Source organism: Mytilus californianus, unplaced genomic scaffold, assembly GCF_021869535.1.
Source record: "Mytilus californianus isolate M0D057914Y unplaced genomic scaffold, xbMytCali1.0.p SCAF_1, whole genome shotgun sequence".
Taxonomy (NCBI): Eukaryota; Metazoa; Mollusca; class Bivalvia; order Mytilida; family Mytilidae; genus Mytilus; species Mytilus californianus.
The window spans coordinates 76,300,829-76,320,872 of record NW_026262581.1 but is presented as its reverse complement, the minus strand read 5'-3'; the positions used below and the strand labels follow the sequence as shown (position 1 = coordinate 76,320,872).

The 20,044-nt window shown below is 32.6% G+C and overlaps 1 protein-coding gene across 2 annotated transcripts; it reads right to left on the bottom strand.

Moving 5' to 3' along the window:
* Positions 1-3,021: 3,021 nt before the first annotated feature.
* Positions 3,022-18,842, bottom strand: LOC127707637 (DNA excision repair protein ERCC-1-like). 2 transcript variants are annotated; one of them, XM_052212284.1, is made up of 4 exons: positions 18,720-18,842; positions 8,491-8,639; positions 5,738-5,986; positions 3,022-3,461 (listed from the first exon to the last, which is right to left on the bottom strand). In XM_052212284.1, exons 1-4 carry the CDS (start codon positions 18,791-18,793, stop codon positions 3,043-3,045), a joined length of 891 nt encoding a protein of 296 aa, XP_052068244.1. In that variant the 5' UTR covers positions 18,794-18,842; the 3' UTR covers positions 3,022-3,042. The 2 variants fall into 2 exon arrangements, with proteins under 2 accessions (XP_052068244.1, XP_052068238.1); XM_052212278.1 differs by lacking the exons at positions 3,022-3,461; positions 5,738-5,986; positions 8,491-8,639 and adding an exon at positions 12,469-14,243 and having other exon boundaries at positions 18,720-18,840.
* Positions 18,843-20,044: the final 1,202 nt, after the last annotated feature.

Genomic DNA, 20,044 nt, shown 5'->3' with positions numbered 1-20,044 from the left:
AAAGTTTAATTTTGGACCCCAACTTGGACCAACTTGAAAACTGGGCCCATAATCAAAAATCTAAACACATGTTTAGATTCAGCATATCAAAGAACCCCAAGAATTCAATTTTTGTTAAAATCAAACTAAGTTTAATTTTGGACCCTTTGGACCTCAATGAAGACCAATTTAAAAAACGGGACCCAAATTAAAAATACGGTTAGATTTGGCATATCAAAGAACCCCAATAATTCAATTTTCTATGAAATCAAACAAAGTTTAATTTTGGACCCTTTTGACCTCAATATGAACCAATTTGATAGCGGGGCCTACAAATAAAAAATCTAAATACATGGTTAGATTCAGCATATCAAAGAACCTCATATATTCAATTTTTGTTGAAATCAAACAAAGTTTAATTTTGGACCCCAATTTGGACCAACTTGAAAACTGGGCCCATAATCAAAAATCTAAATACATGTTTAGATTCAGCATATCAAAGAACCCCATATATTCAATTTTTGTTGAAATCAAACTAAGTTTAAATACTGGACCCTATCTTGGACCAACTTGAAAACTGGGCCCATAATCAAAAATCTAAACACATGTTTAGATTCAGCAAATCAAAGAACCCCAAGAATTCAATTTTTGTCAAAATCAAACTAAGTTTAATTTTGGACCCTTTGGACCTCAATGTAGACCAATTTAAAAAACAGGACCCAAAATTAAAAACCTAAATACACGGTTAGATTTGGATTATCAAAGAACCCCAATAATTCAATTTTAGATGAAATCAAACAAAGTTTAATTTTGGACCCTTTTGACCTCAATATGAACCAATTAGATAACGGGGTCCACAAATAAAAAATCTAAATACATGGTTAGATTCAGCATATCAAAGAACCCCATATATTCAATTTTTGTTGAAATCAAACAAAGTTTAATTTTGGACCCCAATTTGGACCAACTTGAAAACTGGACCCAAAATTAAAAATCTAAATACACTGTTAGATTCGGCATAACAAATAAATAAATGTGATCAAAGATTTTACAAATCTAATGCGCCATACTGTGCAATTAAAGATTACTTCTTGAAATTTTTCAATATTTGAAATTTGAAAAAAAAATAATATTTGAAGAATAATTCTTTTTAATTTCTGAAATCTGAGATGAGAAAAAATTGGCCCCCCACAATTTCTTTTTATCCCCCCCCCCCCTTTTTCCCCCAAAAAAATTCTTTCCCTCAAGATATGGTCATAATCTCAATTCAAATTTCCAATGGAGTTGGCAACCATAATTACCCATTTAAATTTACCATAGTGCTAACTTAATCTATTTTATAATAGAATTAATAAAAATATAGTGTCAAATCTTTCATATGGATTTTTTTGTAAAAAAAAAAGATGAAAACATTTGCAGATATTTTTACTGGTCTTCCTTTATAAATATGCATTTCTTTAAACATAATTTAAAAGCAGTGTAAGGGAAGTAACCAAAACATTGTATTTGGATTACCTCCCTTACACTGTTTTAGATTATCTTTATTGTTCATTAACCATTACTTTATACATAATTTAAAAGCAGTGTAAGGGAGATAATTCCAATGATGTATTTGATTTATCTCCCTTACACTGCTTTAAATTATGTTTTGTACTAAAGTATTTGTCCATTAACCAGGACAACCTTGTTTTTCCCCCTTTTTTGCCCCTAATTCCTAAACGGTTTGAGCCATAACCCCCCAAAGCAAATCCTAACCATCCCTTTGTGGTATGGAAACTTGTAGTATAATTTCAGAGAGATCCATACACCGTTCCACAGTTATTGTCTGGAAACTAGAAAATGCTCATTTTTGGCCCCTTTTTGGCCCCTAATTCCTTAACTGTTGGTACCATAACCCCCAAAATCAATCCCAACCTTCCTTTTGTGGTATTTAACCTTATGGTCAAATTTCAAAAAGATCCATTCACTTAAACTAAAGTTAGAGTGCGAAAACCAATATGTATTCGGACGACGACGCCGGACGACGACGACGACGCCAACGTCATACCAATATACGACCACAAAATTTTTTTGCGGTCGTATAATAACTTGATATTTAGAAGAAAATAAAAATTTTGCAATTTTTTCCATTTATAAAGGGGCATAACTCTAGAACGGTTAAAGTGACGCCACCAAAATTCAAACTTGATCTGTGTTTTGTGGTAATAAGCATTGTGTATAAGTTTCATAACATTTGGTTGAGGCAAACTTAAGTTAGAGAACGGAAACTAAAAATTTTGCAATTTTTCCATTTATAAAGTGGCATAACTCTAGAACGGTTAAAGTGATGCCACCAAAATTCATACTTAATCTGTGTTTTGTAGGTAATAAGCCTTGAGTATAAGTTTCATAACATTTGGTTGAGGCAAATTTAAGTTAGAGAACGGAAACTAAAAATTTTGCAATTTTTCCATTTATAAAGGGGCATAACTCTAGAACGGTTAAAGTGACGCCACCAAAATCAAACTTGATCTGTGTTTTGTGAAAATAAGCATTATGTATAAGTTTCATAACATTTGGTTGAGGCAAACTCAAGTTAGAGAACGGAAACCAATTTTGGGACGTACGTACGTACAGACGGACAAGGGTAAAACTTAATGCCCCCACCGCTACGGCGGGGGCATAAAAACAGAGAACATTTGAAGATCTTTCCACCTACAAATTCATACTTGTTGATCAATTAAATTGAAATGAACTTGAATAAAGACATATTTTCCATTTTTTTTTAAATGCTTTATTTTTTACAAAATAAATGAGGGTTTTTTTTTGGTATGTGATATCAGTAAGTTTTAGCTTTTTACAGTAGAAAAAGCTTTGTTAATTTGTCAACAGAATAATTATCAACCAATATCAAATCTGAAACTAGAAACAACTCACGTCAACCTTAGTTTTAATTTATCATGTGATATAAGAATGTAAGATGATATAATATACTTAAAAGGGGAGAACAGGTGTAAACTGACAGAATCATTTTAATAACAGAATAGGACAATCACAAATTGATTCAAACATATTTTACTTTATTTAGTAAGTAAATTTAACATATTGTTCTGGTTCTTGTGATTTTTGGTAAAATTTCTTTCTCTTTAGAAATTCATTCTTTTTGTTATTTCTTTGTGCATCCTGTGGAGCGACATAGAAACCACTTCTAGGTCTGATTCCAAGCCAGCGTTTTTTATTTGGAGAACCGATATCTATTGTATTATGATCTGCATTAGATACTTGGCCAACACAGGCCATGCATTTATTGGAGACCACCATTTCTTTTCCTGAAGGCATTTTCAACACACACTCATTGACAAGTTGCTTGGAAACACGAGCATATGAGCCTGCAGCTCTAGCAATAATGCCTCCTTTTCCAACTTGTAATTCGATATTATGTACCATTGTATTTGATGGTATAACTGCAAGTGGACGGGAATCACCTTCTTTCAGTTTGACCCCTGTAATGTTAAAATGTATAAGAAATCAGTTTTGTAATACTAAACACGCTAAGAGTTCCTTCAGGCTTTAATAAAATGATTTTTTTTCCTCTAATGAAAATTTTCAGAATTCCATATATATTGAAAAAATTTGTCTGGCCCTCTGTCTACCAACAAAAGTCAAGGAACTGTAATGGTATAGATCTGGCATAATGTATACTTGATTTGTTATCTTTCAAGTAAATTGAATATTCTGAAAGGTTTATGCTACTTTACTAGCTGCAGCATGATTTAAATAATTTATATTCACAGCAAATTTACTGTCTTTATTTTGTGAAATTGTAATTGTAACTCTGACACATATTTTTAAACCCTGTTTATTAAAAGTATATGAGAAGTTTTCTTATTCATGTAAACTTATACCTAAAACTTAATTTTTCTGATTCATATTATAATTTGAACTATCAAGTCATGTTTAGGTTATGCACCAATGGTGAAATCAATCATTTTCAAATATAGCTTGGTGCATCTTAAGCACAAGTTAATAAGGCCAATGTGAAATAGACATCCTCAACATACCAGTAAGGTGTCAAAACCTATTTTTACAGGATTGCGAAGTTTTAAAACTGGAATTTTTGCAGTTCATTACAATGGGCTGCATATTGGTGTTGAGTGTCAAATATGCATTTTTCTCAGATGAATGGATAGCCTAGATATAGACATGAAGTCACATGATGTTCGCATTAAAATAGTGTTGGAACTTGTAGATTTTGAAGACAGTAGAGTGATAAACCTCCAAATGCATATGTTAGTTTTTATACGACCGCAAAAATTTTTATGAAATTTAAACTCCATGGGAAATTTGAATTGAGATTATGACCATATCTTGAGGGAAAGAATTTTTTTTTTGGAAAGGGGGGGGGGGGGGGGGGGGGGGGGGGCGGGGGGGGGGGGGGGGGTAAAAAGAAATTGGAGGAGGGGGACCAATTTTTTCTCAATTCTTGACTACAGTTATTGTTTGTCAGAAACCTAGTATGTGTCAAATATTTAATTACAATCCAAATTCAGATCTGTATCAAGCGCGAATATTGTGTCCATTTTTGCCCCAACTGTTCAGGGTTGGACCTCTGCAGTTGTATCCTAGCTGCGCTCGGCAAAGCAATTTATCTTGAAGTTGTGTAGCTGTTATAGACATTTACCCCACATTTCCTTTATCTATATAGGGTATCATTTTTGCAATTTTCATATACATTTCCAAATGCACTACTTGTACTTGTACATACATGTATATATACGTGAATATACAATAAGAGACAACTCTTGTAAATTAGGAAAAAGGAGTCAACCTTTTGGAACTACATTGTATTAACAGAGAATACAGTAGAAGTATAAATCTTTGGTCTAAGCTTGAACTTTAAAACTTCTAACTAAAATTGAACCAATTGAACTTTTGAAAATTCTACATGAAAATTGACCTCAGCTTGAACTTTAAACCTCCAACTCACACTTAACAGGCATAATCCTTTATCATGATGATCATTCAATTGATTATTAACCTTTTTCTCTGAAAAATCAGGAGTCATTCGTTTACATGAATTATCAAAATCATGTAGAACATGTAAATATCCCATGTTTGATGTAGACTAGCAAAGTATTTCTGTATGACCTTTGACCTTGACAGTGTAACCCTTCCTCATCATCCTCCTCCTAATGGTAATCATTTACAGACAAATCTGTTTAACATGTTTAATAGTATATAGGATAAAAAGGTATTGTGCTGACAAAGTTAATCTTGCAAAAATAAAATAAAGCTATGGTTGTCCTCATTTTTCATGCATACAACAAATGAATTATACATATCAAGTTTTTTGAATTGTCTTTTGACCTTGTATGTTTGACCAAAGCTTTATTTTTCACCTAAAAAAAATGCAGGAGTCATTGTGTCCTTAAAGCAATCAATTCTACACAACTTGCTGAAATCTGACCAAACCATTTATGAGTAGAGATGAGGTGGTAAATGTCATTATGGCAGCAACAAAATATGTTAACCTGTATAGATGCATGATTTTCAGCAGTTAACAAATGTTCACAATAAATATGAAAATCTAAATCTAATTTAACAACAAAATACTTAATGGTTACTCATGCAGGTAGAATATGGAATCACAAATCGTCTGTGATTCCATATTCTACCTGCATGAGTAACCATTATTTAAATGTTTTTCATTGAATGACCAACCACTCCCCCTTTTCAACACATCTCTAATTTTCATGTCTTAATTTTAATATAAGCTTACCTGTATCTTCGTTTACGTCGCAAGAGGTAGTGATGATGTCACCAGGCTTCATGTTCTCTGTTGCTACAATGAAACGTTTCCTTGATCCACCAGCTACTGCAGCAATCTTTGCTGAACGAAGAGGATCATATCTGATATAAATCACTTTCTCCACTAGTGTTTCACCTCCAAAGTCAGTTCTCATGTTATCTACAACTCTGAACTTACGATCAAATTTTCCACCAGCTCGTCTGTGATTCCATATTCTACCTGCATAAGTTACCATTATTTTTATTTTTGCAACATTTTTTTCTTAATTCAAAAGCAAAAGTAAACAGTAACAGATGCACATGCACAAGGTTCTACATGTATTTTTGTATAAATTTATAATCACAATTTCTAAGATCCACATGCATTATTGCTCTAAAAACAAATACTGCCTTTTTAATCAAGTTTAATATTCTGCCCCTTAAAATAACTGGTGTTTTTGCTTCAGTTTTGCTTCATTGAGTTGCTGTCTTATTAACATCTACCCCACATTTCCAATTAATTTTTATTCACATTGAATTGCACCTCTCCTTCCAGCATAACTGGGAATAAAATGCTTCGCTGGGCGCAGCTTGATACGACCGCAGAGGTCAAACCCTGAACAGTTGGGGCAAGTATGGACACAACATTCAAGCTTGATACAGCTCTGAATTTGGATTGTGATTAAATATTTGACACAGCATAGGTTTCTGACACAGAAAGAATGTGGTCTAAGAACTTGAATTTTTTTAATTTACCTATTATGGTCCAATGTCCAAAATCTAAATACATGGTTAGATTCAGCATATCAAAGAACCCCATATATTCAATTCTTGTTGAAATAAAAAAAAGTTTAATTTTGGACCCCGACTTGGACCAACTTGAAAACTGGGCCCATAATCAAAAATCTAAACACATGTTTAGATTCAGCATATCAAAGAACCCCAAGAATTCAATTTTTGTTAAAATCAAACTAAATTTAATTTTGGACCCCAACTTGGACCAACTTGAAAACTGGGCCCAAAATAAAAAATCTAAACACATGGTTAGATTCAGCATATCAAAGACCCTCATATATTCAATTTTTGTTGAAATCAAACAAAGTTTAAATTTGGACCCCAATTTGGACCAACTTGAAAACTGGGCCAAAAATCAAAAATCTAAATAAATGTTAAGATTCAGCATATCAAAGAACCCCATATATTCAATTTTTGTTAAAATCAAACAAAGTTTAATTTTGGACCTTTTGGACCTTAATGTAGACCAATTTGAAAACTGGACCCAAAATTAAAAATCTAAATACACGGTTAGATTCAGCATAACAAATAAATAAATAAGGTCAAAGATTTTACAAATCTAATGCGCCATACTTACTGTGCAATGAAAGATTACTTCTTGAAATTTTTCAATATTTGAAATTTGAAAAAAAAAAAAATATTTGAAGAATTAATTCTTTTTAATTTCTGAAATCTGAAATGAGAAAAAATTGACCCCCCACAATTTCTTTTTACCCCCCCCCCCCCTTTTTTCCCCAAAAAAATTCTTTCCCTCAAGATATGGTCATAATCTCAATTCAAATTTCCAATGGAGTTTGCAACCATAATTACCCATTTAAATTTACCATAGTGCTAACTTAATCTATTTTATAATAGAATTTAAAATAGTGTCAAATCTTTCATATGGATTTTTTTGTAAAAAAAAAAGATGCAACATTTGCAGATATTTTTACTGGTCTTCCTTTATAAATATGCATTTCTTTAAACATAATTTAAAAGCAGTGTAAGGGAAGTAACCAAAACATTGTATTTGGATTACCTCCCTTACACTGTTTTAAATCATTAACCATTACTTTATACATAATTTAAAAGCAGTGTAAGGGAGATAATTTCAATGATGTATTTGATTTATCTCCCTTACACTGCTTTAAATTATGTTTTGTACTAAAGTATTTGTCCATTAACCAGGACAACCTTGATTTTCCCCCTTTTTTGCCCCTAATTCCTAAACGGTTTGAGCCATAACCCCCCAAAGCAAATCCTAACCATCCCTTTGTGGTATGGAAACTTGTAGTATAATTTCAGAGAGATCCATACACCGTTCCACAGTTATTGTCTGGAAACTAGAAAATGCTTATTTTTGGCCCCTAATTCCTTAACTGTTGGTACCATAACCCCCAAAATCAATATCCACCTTCCTTTTGTGGTATTTAACCTTATGGTAAAATTTCAAAGAGATCCATTCACTTAAACTAAAGTTAGAGTGCGAAAACCAATGTGTCTTCGGACGATGACGACGACGACGCCAAAGTCATACCAATATACGACCGCAAAAATTTTTTGCGGTCGTATAAAAAGTACTGGGTAGTTGGAAATACCCTTTAACAAAATCATGATGTAGTTACTGTAAAATCTGAAATTTTTGCATTTATTATAGCAATTTTTGGACAATCAGCACAAATGCGAATTTTAATATTGCTATTTCAGGAAATGCTGCATACAAATAATGCAATCACAATTTAAAAAGAGAGGTTCTATTTTGCAACACCTATTTATCGCAATTTTTGCAATAATAAAAACATTACAAACATTTTTGAATTTACAGTATTTGGTCTAGTAACATTTTACCAGTCCTTCTTTTCCATGACATTCAACATGTTCAAGAAGATAACGAACTCTATACTAACAGTGGCTTATATATAATTACCATCTGATCAACAGTGTCCTATCCAATTTCAAATCAGTACTTACCATCAGGTCCTCTTCCTCCAGTTCTATGACATTTCAAAGCTTTCAAAGGATTATTTCCTATCTTTTCTTGTGGAATCAAAATAGGAACATATCTGTATGTTCCTTTTGTATGCTGTGTTTTAATGGCAGCTGTTGTATGAAATGCACATCTGAAAGTAACAATTCAAAGTTTTTTTTTACACACATGATTTATTTAAATACTGTAGTTTGCATGATCAGACTATCAGATTCTGAAATAGATGATCAAAATTTGGTGATGCTTGGAAGTTTTGTGATGGGAACTCTTTGATTATCTCCCTGTAATTTTTTTCTTGGTTTCGACCATTTGATAAGACTGATGCATTTTTTGTAATTAAAAAGGTTCTTATTTTTAATAGATCTATATAAAAGATGAAGAATTATGGTGGTAACAGTCTTACAGATTTATATTCAAATATATGATCTTGATGAAAATATGACCTTTCCATTTTAGTAAATGTCAATGACTATTAAATGTTTATATGAATACAACATTTGTACTTTGTGACAAAATTACCAAAATGTTTTAAATGCAGTTATAGTTATTGTGTTTATATATTTTCTAAATATGTAAGCCTTCTACTAATCAAGTCTATATATTTAAAAATAGTTTACCATAAAGATTCATAATGAACTAATAACTACATTGTATAACTACTGTTGTCTATTCTTGTGTGCACAGATTTATACTTATTGAATCACTGAATAATAATAAGTTTGTGAATTATGTTTACATTGATTAATTTCACTCTTAAAAAAATAAGCTACATGTAGTCTATGGGGCCTGTAGTTCAGTGGTTGTTGGTTGCTGGCTGTCATATCTGGTGATCATTTTTGTACTATCATGAATCAGCCATTTAGTCTTCTCATTTGAATTGTTTTCTTTTTGTAATATCCATGCCTTTTAAAGCTTACTAAACAGTATGTTTATTGTTGATCTATAAGTATGATAGTTGCTAACATTAAGTGAAGATTTAAATGCCATTTTCTTTTTGTTTGTGGAAAAATTATAATCTTAATCTTGCATTGCTTACCACAACTTATATTGCTAACAAGACAACAACATCATGTATTTCCTCTGCCCCAAAGGGTGACTTGGGAATAGAAATATGGTCACTTTGGTCTTCTTCCGAAATAGTAAAACCATTGCCAAAGTGTGGCACCTGGTCAGAATTGGGAATCTGATGCCTTGTGTAAAGAGAGTGCCACGCTCTCTGCATGTTAAGAATCCTTGCAACAACTATTTGAAGGGTCAGTAGGTGGCCTGTTGCAAGGCAAAATTGCTGTCCCTATCTAATATACCCTCATTTTCAAGTGGCAGTCCAAATTTCCGCTACCTTCATCCTGGATGGCCTCTATTACAGAACCTACCTTTTGTATTTATTGTTAATTTGTTCTTGTCCAAAACATGCATGAAATAATTGCCACTGGAAAATAAGCAAGCAACAATCAATCAATCAATGTGTAAGACTGTTTTGTTATCCTCAAAGTTAGTCACTAGTATTGTAGTTAAATCAGCACAAGTACCAAGATTTTCTTGCAAGAAACTTTAAAAACCCTTATCAGATCTCAAAAATGTATACACCCCCTCTCCCCATATCTGAAAATCTAGTTGCTTGTTTCAGAGAAGTTTGGGAACATAAACCTCAGATTGGAAGTCACATTATACACCATTCTGAAACCTGAATATATATTTTGTATACTATGTACAAAACTAGAGACTCTATTAAAAGAGCCTGTGTCGCTCACCTTGGTCTATGTGCATATTCAACAAAGGACACTCTCCAACATTGTAGACGAGAATAGAATTCGTGATAATAATCTCTGTTTTGTTGATCTTGTATTGCTGACCATTTAGTCTGTTTAGTTTCTCTCTATCTTCTTTACTTTTTGCTCAAAATACTAAAGAGGGTAAAAAAATTCCTCATTTAAAGGCAATCACTCCTATAAGAGTGACAGTCTACTAACTATATTGGCAAAATTTGACTTGTTAGTAGATTTTGCCTTGCTGATCATTTTTGTGATTTAAAGTGTCTATTTATCTATTTTAATTTTCATCATATAAGGCAAAACGCAAAAAAAAATGGTAAAAATCGTCATTAAAGGGCAATAACTTCAATAAGATGTCGAAGGAATTCCTCCATATTGTCTTAACAGTAGATCTTGTCTTGCTGATCATTTTTGCTTATTTAAGTTTATATCTATCTATTATGATTTTTAAGTTATAAGACAAAAACGCAAAAAATTGCAAAAAAAGCGTCATCAAAGGGCATAATCTCTAGTAAGGAGGTGACTGAAGATTTCGATCATGCAGACTTACTTATAGATTTTGTCTTGCTGATCACTTTTGCAATTTCATGATTCTCTCTATCTATTATAGTTTTCAAAATAATAGGCTAAAATGAAAACAAAACGGTAAAATTTGTCATTTAAGGGCAATAACTCCTATAAGAAGTTGTCTGACAGTTTTGACATACATGGACAATTGGTAGGGCTCAACATTCTGAACATTTTTGCCTTGTCAGATTTTCTCTATTTATTACGGTTTTCAAAATAATAGACATAACTTGCATTTTTCCCCTATGTTCTATTTTTTGCCATGTCGGTCATCTTGGTTGGCATGCCGGGTCATCAGACACATTTTATAAACTAGATACCCCAATGATGATTGTGGCCAAGTTTGGTTAAATTTGGTCCAGTAATTTCAGAGAAGATTTTTGTAAAAGTTAACATACGAAGACGATGAACAATGGAAGCCAAGTGATGAGAAAAGCTCACTTGGCCCTTTGGGCCAGGTGAGCTTTTTTAAAAATGTACTTAATTCAGATTTTAAGCTCTTTTCAAATTATCATACATTTTTAGTACCAATTTCAGTGTGCACTGCATGTTTCCGGAGTAACGCTTAAGAGTTTTGCAAGCAAGACACAACTGCAGTTAACTGCTAGTAGTCTGTTGTTATTTATGTATTATTGTCATTTTGTTTATTTTCTTTGGTTACATCTTCTGACATCAGACTCGGACTTCTCTTGAACTGAATTTTAATGTGCGTATTGTTATGCGTTTACTTTTCTACATTGGCTAGAGGTATAGGGGGAGGGTTGAGATCTCATAAACATGTTTAACCCCGCCGCATTTTTGCGCCTGTCCCAAGTCAGGAGCCTCTAGCCTTTGTTAGTCTTGTATTATTTTTAATTTTAGTTTCTTGTGTACAATTTGGAGTTAAGTATGGCGTTCATTATCACTGAACTAGTATATATATTTGTTTAGGGGCCAGCTGAAGGACACCTCCGGGTGCGGGAATTTCTCGCTGCATTGAAGACCTGTTGGTGACCTTCTGCTGTTGTCTGTTCTATGGTCGGGTTGTTGTCCCTTTGACACATTCCCCATTTCCATTCTCAATTTTACAATGTTTATAAAACATTTCTGAGCATCAACACGAGAATTTCCTCAACATGTTATCAAAGCTGAAACTATTATGTCAAACTCAGTTTTAGTACAATCATGACAATGACAGGATTTTATAAATTGACAATTTAATGTCAAAATGTATCATTTGACTCTATCCAATACAAAGCATACAAGTTTATTTGGGAGAAAGTACTCTGATGACTAACATATGTATGGTATATATTTCAGTGCAGTCTACATGTTTATAGAATAACCTGCAGCTACAATCACAAACAAACGTTTGGAAAACAAAATACCTAAAAACTTTGAAAGCTTCAAAACAAAGGACTTAAACTGTATGCAATTATCCATGGTCAGTTTTGCCAAGAAGTAAGGATTTGAAGCTCTTATACATGGATAATGAAGGATATACTATGTGCTATTACTATAAATGTTCAACCTATTGCCAGTATCATACTTTCATTTACACATACCATACTCAATAAAATGTTGTCACCTGTATACAAATTCGATAAGTCAAATTCAAATGTGTTGAAATCAAAACACTTTAAGTGAAAATTATGAAAAATTTAATAGATCATGACTGAGGGGGGCTATGCCATATATAATGTCTGTGAAAATGAAATGTTGCAATGCTAATTTTGAAAGTTTCATGAATTTTACTAGACATCCAATTAGTAAAGAACTCGACAAAACAGTTTGACTGCCATTTCTGGACTTTTGTTGATTTTCTCTGAATTATCAGATATTTGTCAGTATTAAAGCAAACTGAGATACATGGAAAACATAATATTGCTTTTATTAATTAAATCTATAAGTCTTTATGATAAAAATATTAGCCCAAGAGATTGTTTCCTTCTTCATGTTCTTATTAAAAAGAAAATTTAAAGGAAAAGAAATTTATTTTTATAGAGTAAATGTTTCATAATCAAATCTCCGCAATTTCTGAAAAAAAATTACATTATACACACCATATACACAGAGATCTTTTTTTCCCCCCTGAAAGTCTACATTATGCTTAGTCTTAGAGTGTCTTACTACGATCATAAATTTAAATGGTGATTTCATATTTTTACATAAATAGTTAGATTTTCTGCTGAACCTATGGAAAACACATACATTGACATAGGTAATGAGATAGAGTTCAAAATTTCAAACTAAAAAAATGACATCTTGTATAAAAATATTCATTTTTCATTTGTGATCCTTATTCTTATTTGCTCGTAGAAATGGTTCTTTAAACAAATCATGTACTCTCTTTGCTTTCTGTGGTCCAAAACCTGGACAGAAAGATAAGTCTTCCTGACTTGCTTCTGCTATGTCTTTCAAAGATCCAAATGTTGAAATCAGTGTAGCCACATCAGTTTTGTTCACTGATTTTATATTTGTCAAACAATCTGTCATTTTAGCCATAAAGTTTTGATCTGTTTTCTCCATAATGGCATCTGGAGGTTTGTTTTCATATACTTTATAAGACTCCAAATAACGCCCTGCTTCTTCTGTTGAGAATGCTAGAATTAGTGTACAGTCGGCTAAAATACATATTTTAGCAAGTTCTCTAAGCAAGTGTTGAGGCTCTTTAATATCAACTTGCACCAACAACACTCGCAACTCATAACTTCTTCCTAGCTGTTTTAATCTGTCATGTATATAGTTTGGATTTAGCTGGTGGTAACGTAAGCTTAGAAACAAAGCACAAGTTGTCTGCCCCATGACATAGTCTGGAACTATATCACCAAATTCCCATGGAACATTGCGTACAAACTTCAAAATTGGATTTCCCCTTTGCCTCTGGTGAACTAAGAGTGAACTCGTTTTTCCTGGAATTGCAAGTTTTGGGGCATCCTTTGTTCCCAAATCAAAATTTTCTTCTGTTGAATTTGTTTTAGCAACTGAATCATTTCCTGGCTTTAAATCTTCTTTCTTGGCAAATATGTTAGTTTTTGAGGCATTGTCTTTTGATGTGGAGGGTTTTATGAAAGTATTTCTTGAATCTGAAGGTTTTACAAATTGATCATTTCTAGTAGTAGATCGTGAACCTGAATTTGAGGATTTGACTGTTTGAAGGTTCCCAGGACTATTTTGACAGGGTGAAACTTCTGCAGTTTCAGCCTTTTTCTTAATTGAAACATCATGTAGATTTGGTTTCTTATTCTGAATCTCATCTGAAGGATCATTCTTTTTTTGTTCACGGTATGTCTTGAAAATGTTTGTTGGCCTGAAGCTTTCTGCAACATCTTTTTTGTCGTCTTCAATTTCAGCAGCAGATGGAATGTGAAATCTTCTCTTTTCTGTCATTTTTGGTGATTCCCTCAGTGTTGGTTTAGCTGTAGAATTAAGAATTTCTTCTTTCAGATAAAATTACAAGTATCCAACATTTGTTCTTATTATTCATTTGTTATTTGTCATTTTTGTCTACTCATTAATTTTTTTGGCCATTATTCTCTCTTCTTTAAACCCATCCAGACCCTCCTTAATACTACCATGACTACATGAATTGAATGGGAGTAGTTATTACAATATATTTATGAAAAATACTTCAAAATCCACCTGATCATAAAATTAATACCTTTTTGTATCGAACAATTAACACGATTAATTCATAATCATAAGTAGTGGAGCATACAGTCTTTACAATATTCAGATACTAACATATACATGTAAATAGCCTTACAAGTAACAATGGTTTATAATCATGATAATACATTGTTCTTAATAGACTATTTTCATATTACTGACTTTTGACCCCAGATTATATAATTGTTCAACAGGTTGCCTAGTCTGTGGTAGGACATCCTGGTACTCGGTCAGGTAAGAGCAACCAAAAGAGGTCAAATCAAACAAATAATTGGTGCAATTTGGGGGGAAAGTGAACTGTTTTCCGATTATTTTGTCTTGTATATAAAACATAAAACAGTTAATTTTCGTCCATAATTGTAGTGGCCACTACGGATTGAAAGCTTGATTTTATTTCTTTTTGTTGCTCTTACTTTACCACGTACCAGGATGTCCTACCCAAGATTAGGTAACCTGTCAAAAAATATAAAAACTCCGGAGTCAAAAGTCAGTAATATGAAAATAGTCTATTGGTAAAATTTATTTAGAAATATATATCTGAAGGAAATAAATATCAAACAGTCACTTATGTTGGGCTGATAGCGGACGTGCACAAGGTCTCTATTTACAGTATGTAAAATTCTACAATATATTAATGTTTGAGCAACAACAAAGTTAATAAACTGCTTCGCTGAGCGCAGCTGGATATGCCCGCAGAGGTCCAACCCTGAACATTTCGGGCAAAAATGGACACAATATTCAAGCTTGATACAGGTCTGAATTTGGATTGTATTAAATATTTGACATATTATAGGTTTCTGAATAAATGTAGTCAAAGGACTTGAAATTAGTTATATGAATTGAATTTATATTCAATTGAAGATTTCTTGCTGTTGTGTAATACACTGTGCTGTTGCGCAATACTTAGTAAATCTGAAGTCAGACTATAAACAATTAAAGTTCAATTTATTCTCGATGTCATATTAGAAATTTATGAGAATGAGCTTATATCAATAGATATAAACAATTCACCAAAGTTTCATGAAAATTGCTGACAGCATTTTTGAGTTATTATATGAAAACTGGAAAATCCCCCCTTTTTTAATGAATAAAACCCCAGACAATCCCCCCTTTTTTAATGAATAAAACCCCATAACTCAGAAATGTAAAATGTAAAATTTATAAAATTCTAAACAGAGCTTACATCAGTAGATATAAACAATTCACCAAAGTTTTATAAGAACTGCTGAAAGCATTTTTGATTTTTTGTCTGAAAACTGGAAAATCCCCCTTTTTTTATGAATAAAACCCTGTAACTCGGAAACGTAAAATCTAAAATATATAAAAATCAAAAGGGAGCTCATGTCAATAGATATAAACAATTCACCACAATTTTTTGCAAGTTGGTGAAAGCATTCTTGAGTTATTGTCTGAAAACCTGAAAATCCCCCCTTTTTTACTGAATAAAACCCCATAGCTTGGAAATGTAAAATCTAAAATTAATAAAAAACGAAAGGGAGCTCATGTCAATAGATATAAAGATTTCACCAAAGTTTTATGCAAATTGGTTAGAGCGTTTTTGAGTTAATGTCCGACATGTTGACGACGGACGGACAGACGGACAACGGTATACCATAATACGTCCCGTAAACGGGCGTATAAAAATCAATTATAAAGGACTCACAACCATGACAACAGATTCAACTTGTTCAGTGACCAAAAAAATAAGAGTAGCTATTATTAACTCATAAAAAAACCTTAGTCAAGCACACCCATTCAGGTTTACTGAACTAGACCTATCTTCAGGAATGAATGAGGGCGATTACTTTTTATAACCAGATTGAGTTTACATAGCCAGATTGATATCTCTATTTTAGCCCAAACTACAAATCCAAGCAGAACTTCAGCAGGGTTCTCACTATTAAAGGATTTTTGAAAGTGTGTTCAGGGACTAGTCATTTTGGCCATGGCCAGTCCAACAGAGAATAGATGAAATTTTATTGCTACATTATTTATTGTTCCAGTCTCCATGACAAAATAAGAGCAAGAAAAATACATCAAAATTAAGACATTTTTATGCCCCTGCAACTAAAAGTTGGGGGGCATATTGTTTTACCCATGTCAGTCCTTCCGTCCGTCCCATTATAGGTATATAGTTATTCCGCATAACTCCTCCTACAGTTTGAGTCCTAGGAAGTTTTCAATTTGCTGTCTGTTTGTACATATATGCATATTGAAGGTGTGCATGTGGTCAGGGTTTTGATTTTTATTAATATTTGCTCTTTTAGGAGATAGTTGAACTTTGCAATTGTCATTTTTTAGAGTATTTACTTGCATAAGAGGAGCGTTTCCAGATAACTCCTCCTACAGTTTGAATGCTAGGAAGTTTTCACTTTGCTGGCTGTTTGTACATATATTGAAGGTGTGCATGTGGTCAGGGTTTTGACTTTTATTAATATTTGCTCTTTTGGGAGATAGCTGAACTTTGTCATTTTTTGGAGTATTTACTTGCATAAGAGGAGTGTTTCCGGATAACTACTCCTACAGTTTGAATGCTAGGAAGTTTTCACTTTGTTGGATGTTTGTACATATATTGAAGGTGTTCATGTGGTCAGGGTTTTGATGTCAAATATTAAACCTTGTGAGTTAAAGTTAGTTTTAAATTTATCTTAAGAATAGATGTCATACAATGCTGATTAAGGAGCTACCATTTGATCTGAACCTTTGACCTATGTGCTCCCATACTTAACTTTGTGTATTTTAAAATAACACTTTGCATCAGCGGGGGTATAAATTGTGTTTCCAAGACACAATAATATCTCAAAGAAAGTCCTACACTGACTCTGTTATAATACAGTTACTTCAGAGTGGAGTGCCAGGCATCACTTTGTCTAGTTAAACATTTTTTTTTCATTGTTTTTAAATAAAGTGAGATTCTGACGACCAGTATTTTATTTTTGTGTTGAATAATTTTTAATCGTGTTTGGATAGTGTATTGCTATAAATAGTTTTTTTCATTGTTTATGAATAAAGTGAGATTCTGACACACATGAGATCAAAGGAGCCAAGCAGTTAAAAACAATTATCTTTCATGTTTTTTATTTAAAATCTTCAAAGTTTTACTCATACCAAGCTAAATACATGCAGTATTTACATCAACGCAAGTTAAAACAACCATGACAACAATCATGATTTTCAAACACTCAACAATAACACAAAATTAGGCTGTGAATAAATACCAATTAGCAGTAATCATACATAATTAACATTTAATAATTAATCATCAAATCAATTTAAAACTATATTTCATTTAAAAATTCCCGAATTTTTATTTATGAAAATAAAAATATTTTGATATAAACATCTAAAAATTTATCAGGTTTTTGAATAAAAAAAAAGGGTGCGAACGTGTAGGATGCGAACGGACCTAGGGGGCAAACGTGTGGGGTGCGAACGTGTATTGGGCGCGAACGGACCCGATACCATACATATATGGATATCTATTTTTCTTTTTGCCATTTTGGGCTGCTTGTTTGTTATCTATATTAACCACACTTGCAATAAAATGCATTAGTATTAAAAAAAAACATACGATAGATTCTTTATCTACGTATTCTTTAAGAACTTAAATAGTTCTCGTTAAACTTTCTTTTTTTTTTTATTTATCTCAATGGGCTATTCCAGAAATAATCCATACCCCCCCTATAGAAGGTACAGCTGGTTCAGAAAAAAATCCATGGAAATTTTAAGATATGAAGAAGAAAATAATTCTGGAATTCCATATTAGCCCTATAGAAGGCATACAGAAAATGAAAAGAATTCCAAGGAAAAATTGATATGGATTAATTAAATATTCTGGAATTCCAAGGCCATCCTATAGAAGGCATATATATTTATTTTTAAATTCCATGGAAAAAAATGGGAACAAAAGTTAACATTAAATAATATTTTGGAATTCCATCTTCAAACAATTTGGAAGATATCTGTAGAATAAAAAGAAATCCCTGGCAAATTTTGATTCAGTCATTGGAAATGGAGTATAAAGGGTATCCTTAAATACATGTATATCTTATCGCTATTTTCCCACCAATACTGAACATCACAAAAGTTTCCTTAAAATTTTGACCTCTTAATAGAACATTATGTTTGTATTGTATTATGAAAAAAAATATTGATGTTGTAATGTTTATGCCCTTTGGGGCCCATAATTGGAAATAAAATATCTTGTTATCTTGTTGTTGTTATACCTTTCAACTACAGAGAACGATTCCTTAAAATGCTGACAAAGGTTTGCTAGCAGGTTTCTACCAAGAACATTCATTTTCTTATAACATTACTGTAACGGGTTCATTTTATTTCTGGCATTCGTAACTCCTCTACTTATATCAACTCGTACCTTTATCGTCTCGTACTCGGCAAACTCGTTAGCGATCATGAATGCCGTAAGTTTTCTTCTTGTCAGAATTAAATAATATGTGTATACATGTCTCTGGTTTCGGTAATAAAGTTTACAGACAGGTTGTAGATATTTCTATGGGCACTAATCGAGCTCCTTTAATAGCAGACTTGTGACGGATCCAGAACTTTTTATAAGGGGGTGCCCACGTACTGACTGCCATAAGAGGGGGCCCGCTACAGTCAAGCTTCAATGATTCCCTATATAGGGGGGGGGGGCTGGCCCCCAGGCCCCCCTGGATCCGCCTATGCAGTGTTTAAAAACAAGAGAACTTATTTAATTCGCGTCGTGTATATAACTTTAAGGAAAAGATGCGTTTTTCGACTGATTTTTATCATTTAGGCTGATCTAACTTGTAAACGAGTGCATGGACCACAGGCATTTGTCTCGGAATTTTTTTTCCTTCTATACCTTAATATATCAAGGTATATAGGAATTTTTTTTCTGAGACAAGTGCCTGTGGCATGGACCCCTCTTTTTTAAAATGACATAATGCTTGATTACTGACGTATGAAGATTATTTGTACCAATTTTTATGAAAAAGTCACCGATGAATTTTTTTAGAATAGATGATATACAGCAAAAAATTACGTTTTTTTCCTAAAATCATGAAACTTTTATAAAAATGAATTATTTCCAAAGAATTGTTATACAAATTTAGAGCATACGGCTTATGTAAAGAAGCTTTTTCAAATGTTTTTACAAAAATCCGCTTGTGTTTATCTTTTGAAACAAAAAAGTTAGGTATGTCTATCCAAAGGATAGAAATTTCCTAAAAAAACGAAATTTTGAGTAAATGTCTAAACTTTCGACCCCATTTATCTCTTAAAGTAGCACATGAAGGCTGGAACAATTATACTATTAGTATAATAGTCCCAGATGAAGGTATATTTTTTTTACATATTTGAATTGACTAGGTGAAAAATAGCTTGTAAGCAAATTTTCGTTAAAAAAAACACCGTGGGATCAAAACTGTATCGTATGCCCATAAGCAGATAAGGTTTTCCGCTGAGTGCAATCGGTGCATTTTAGGGAGACATTCATTGTTTTATGTTTTCTATTCACGACAAATTTATCATAAAATGGTTAATCCGCCTCCCCCCAGTTGTACCGATT

Coding starts and splice junctions, on each gene's coding strand:
- LOC127707637 (XM_052212278.1), bottom strand. CDS start 14,214: ATGACAGAAAAGAGAAGATTTCACATTCCATCTGCTGCTGAAATTGAA.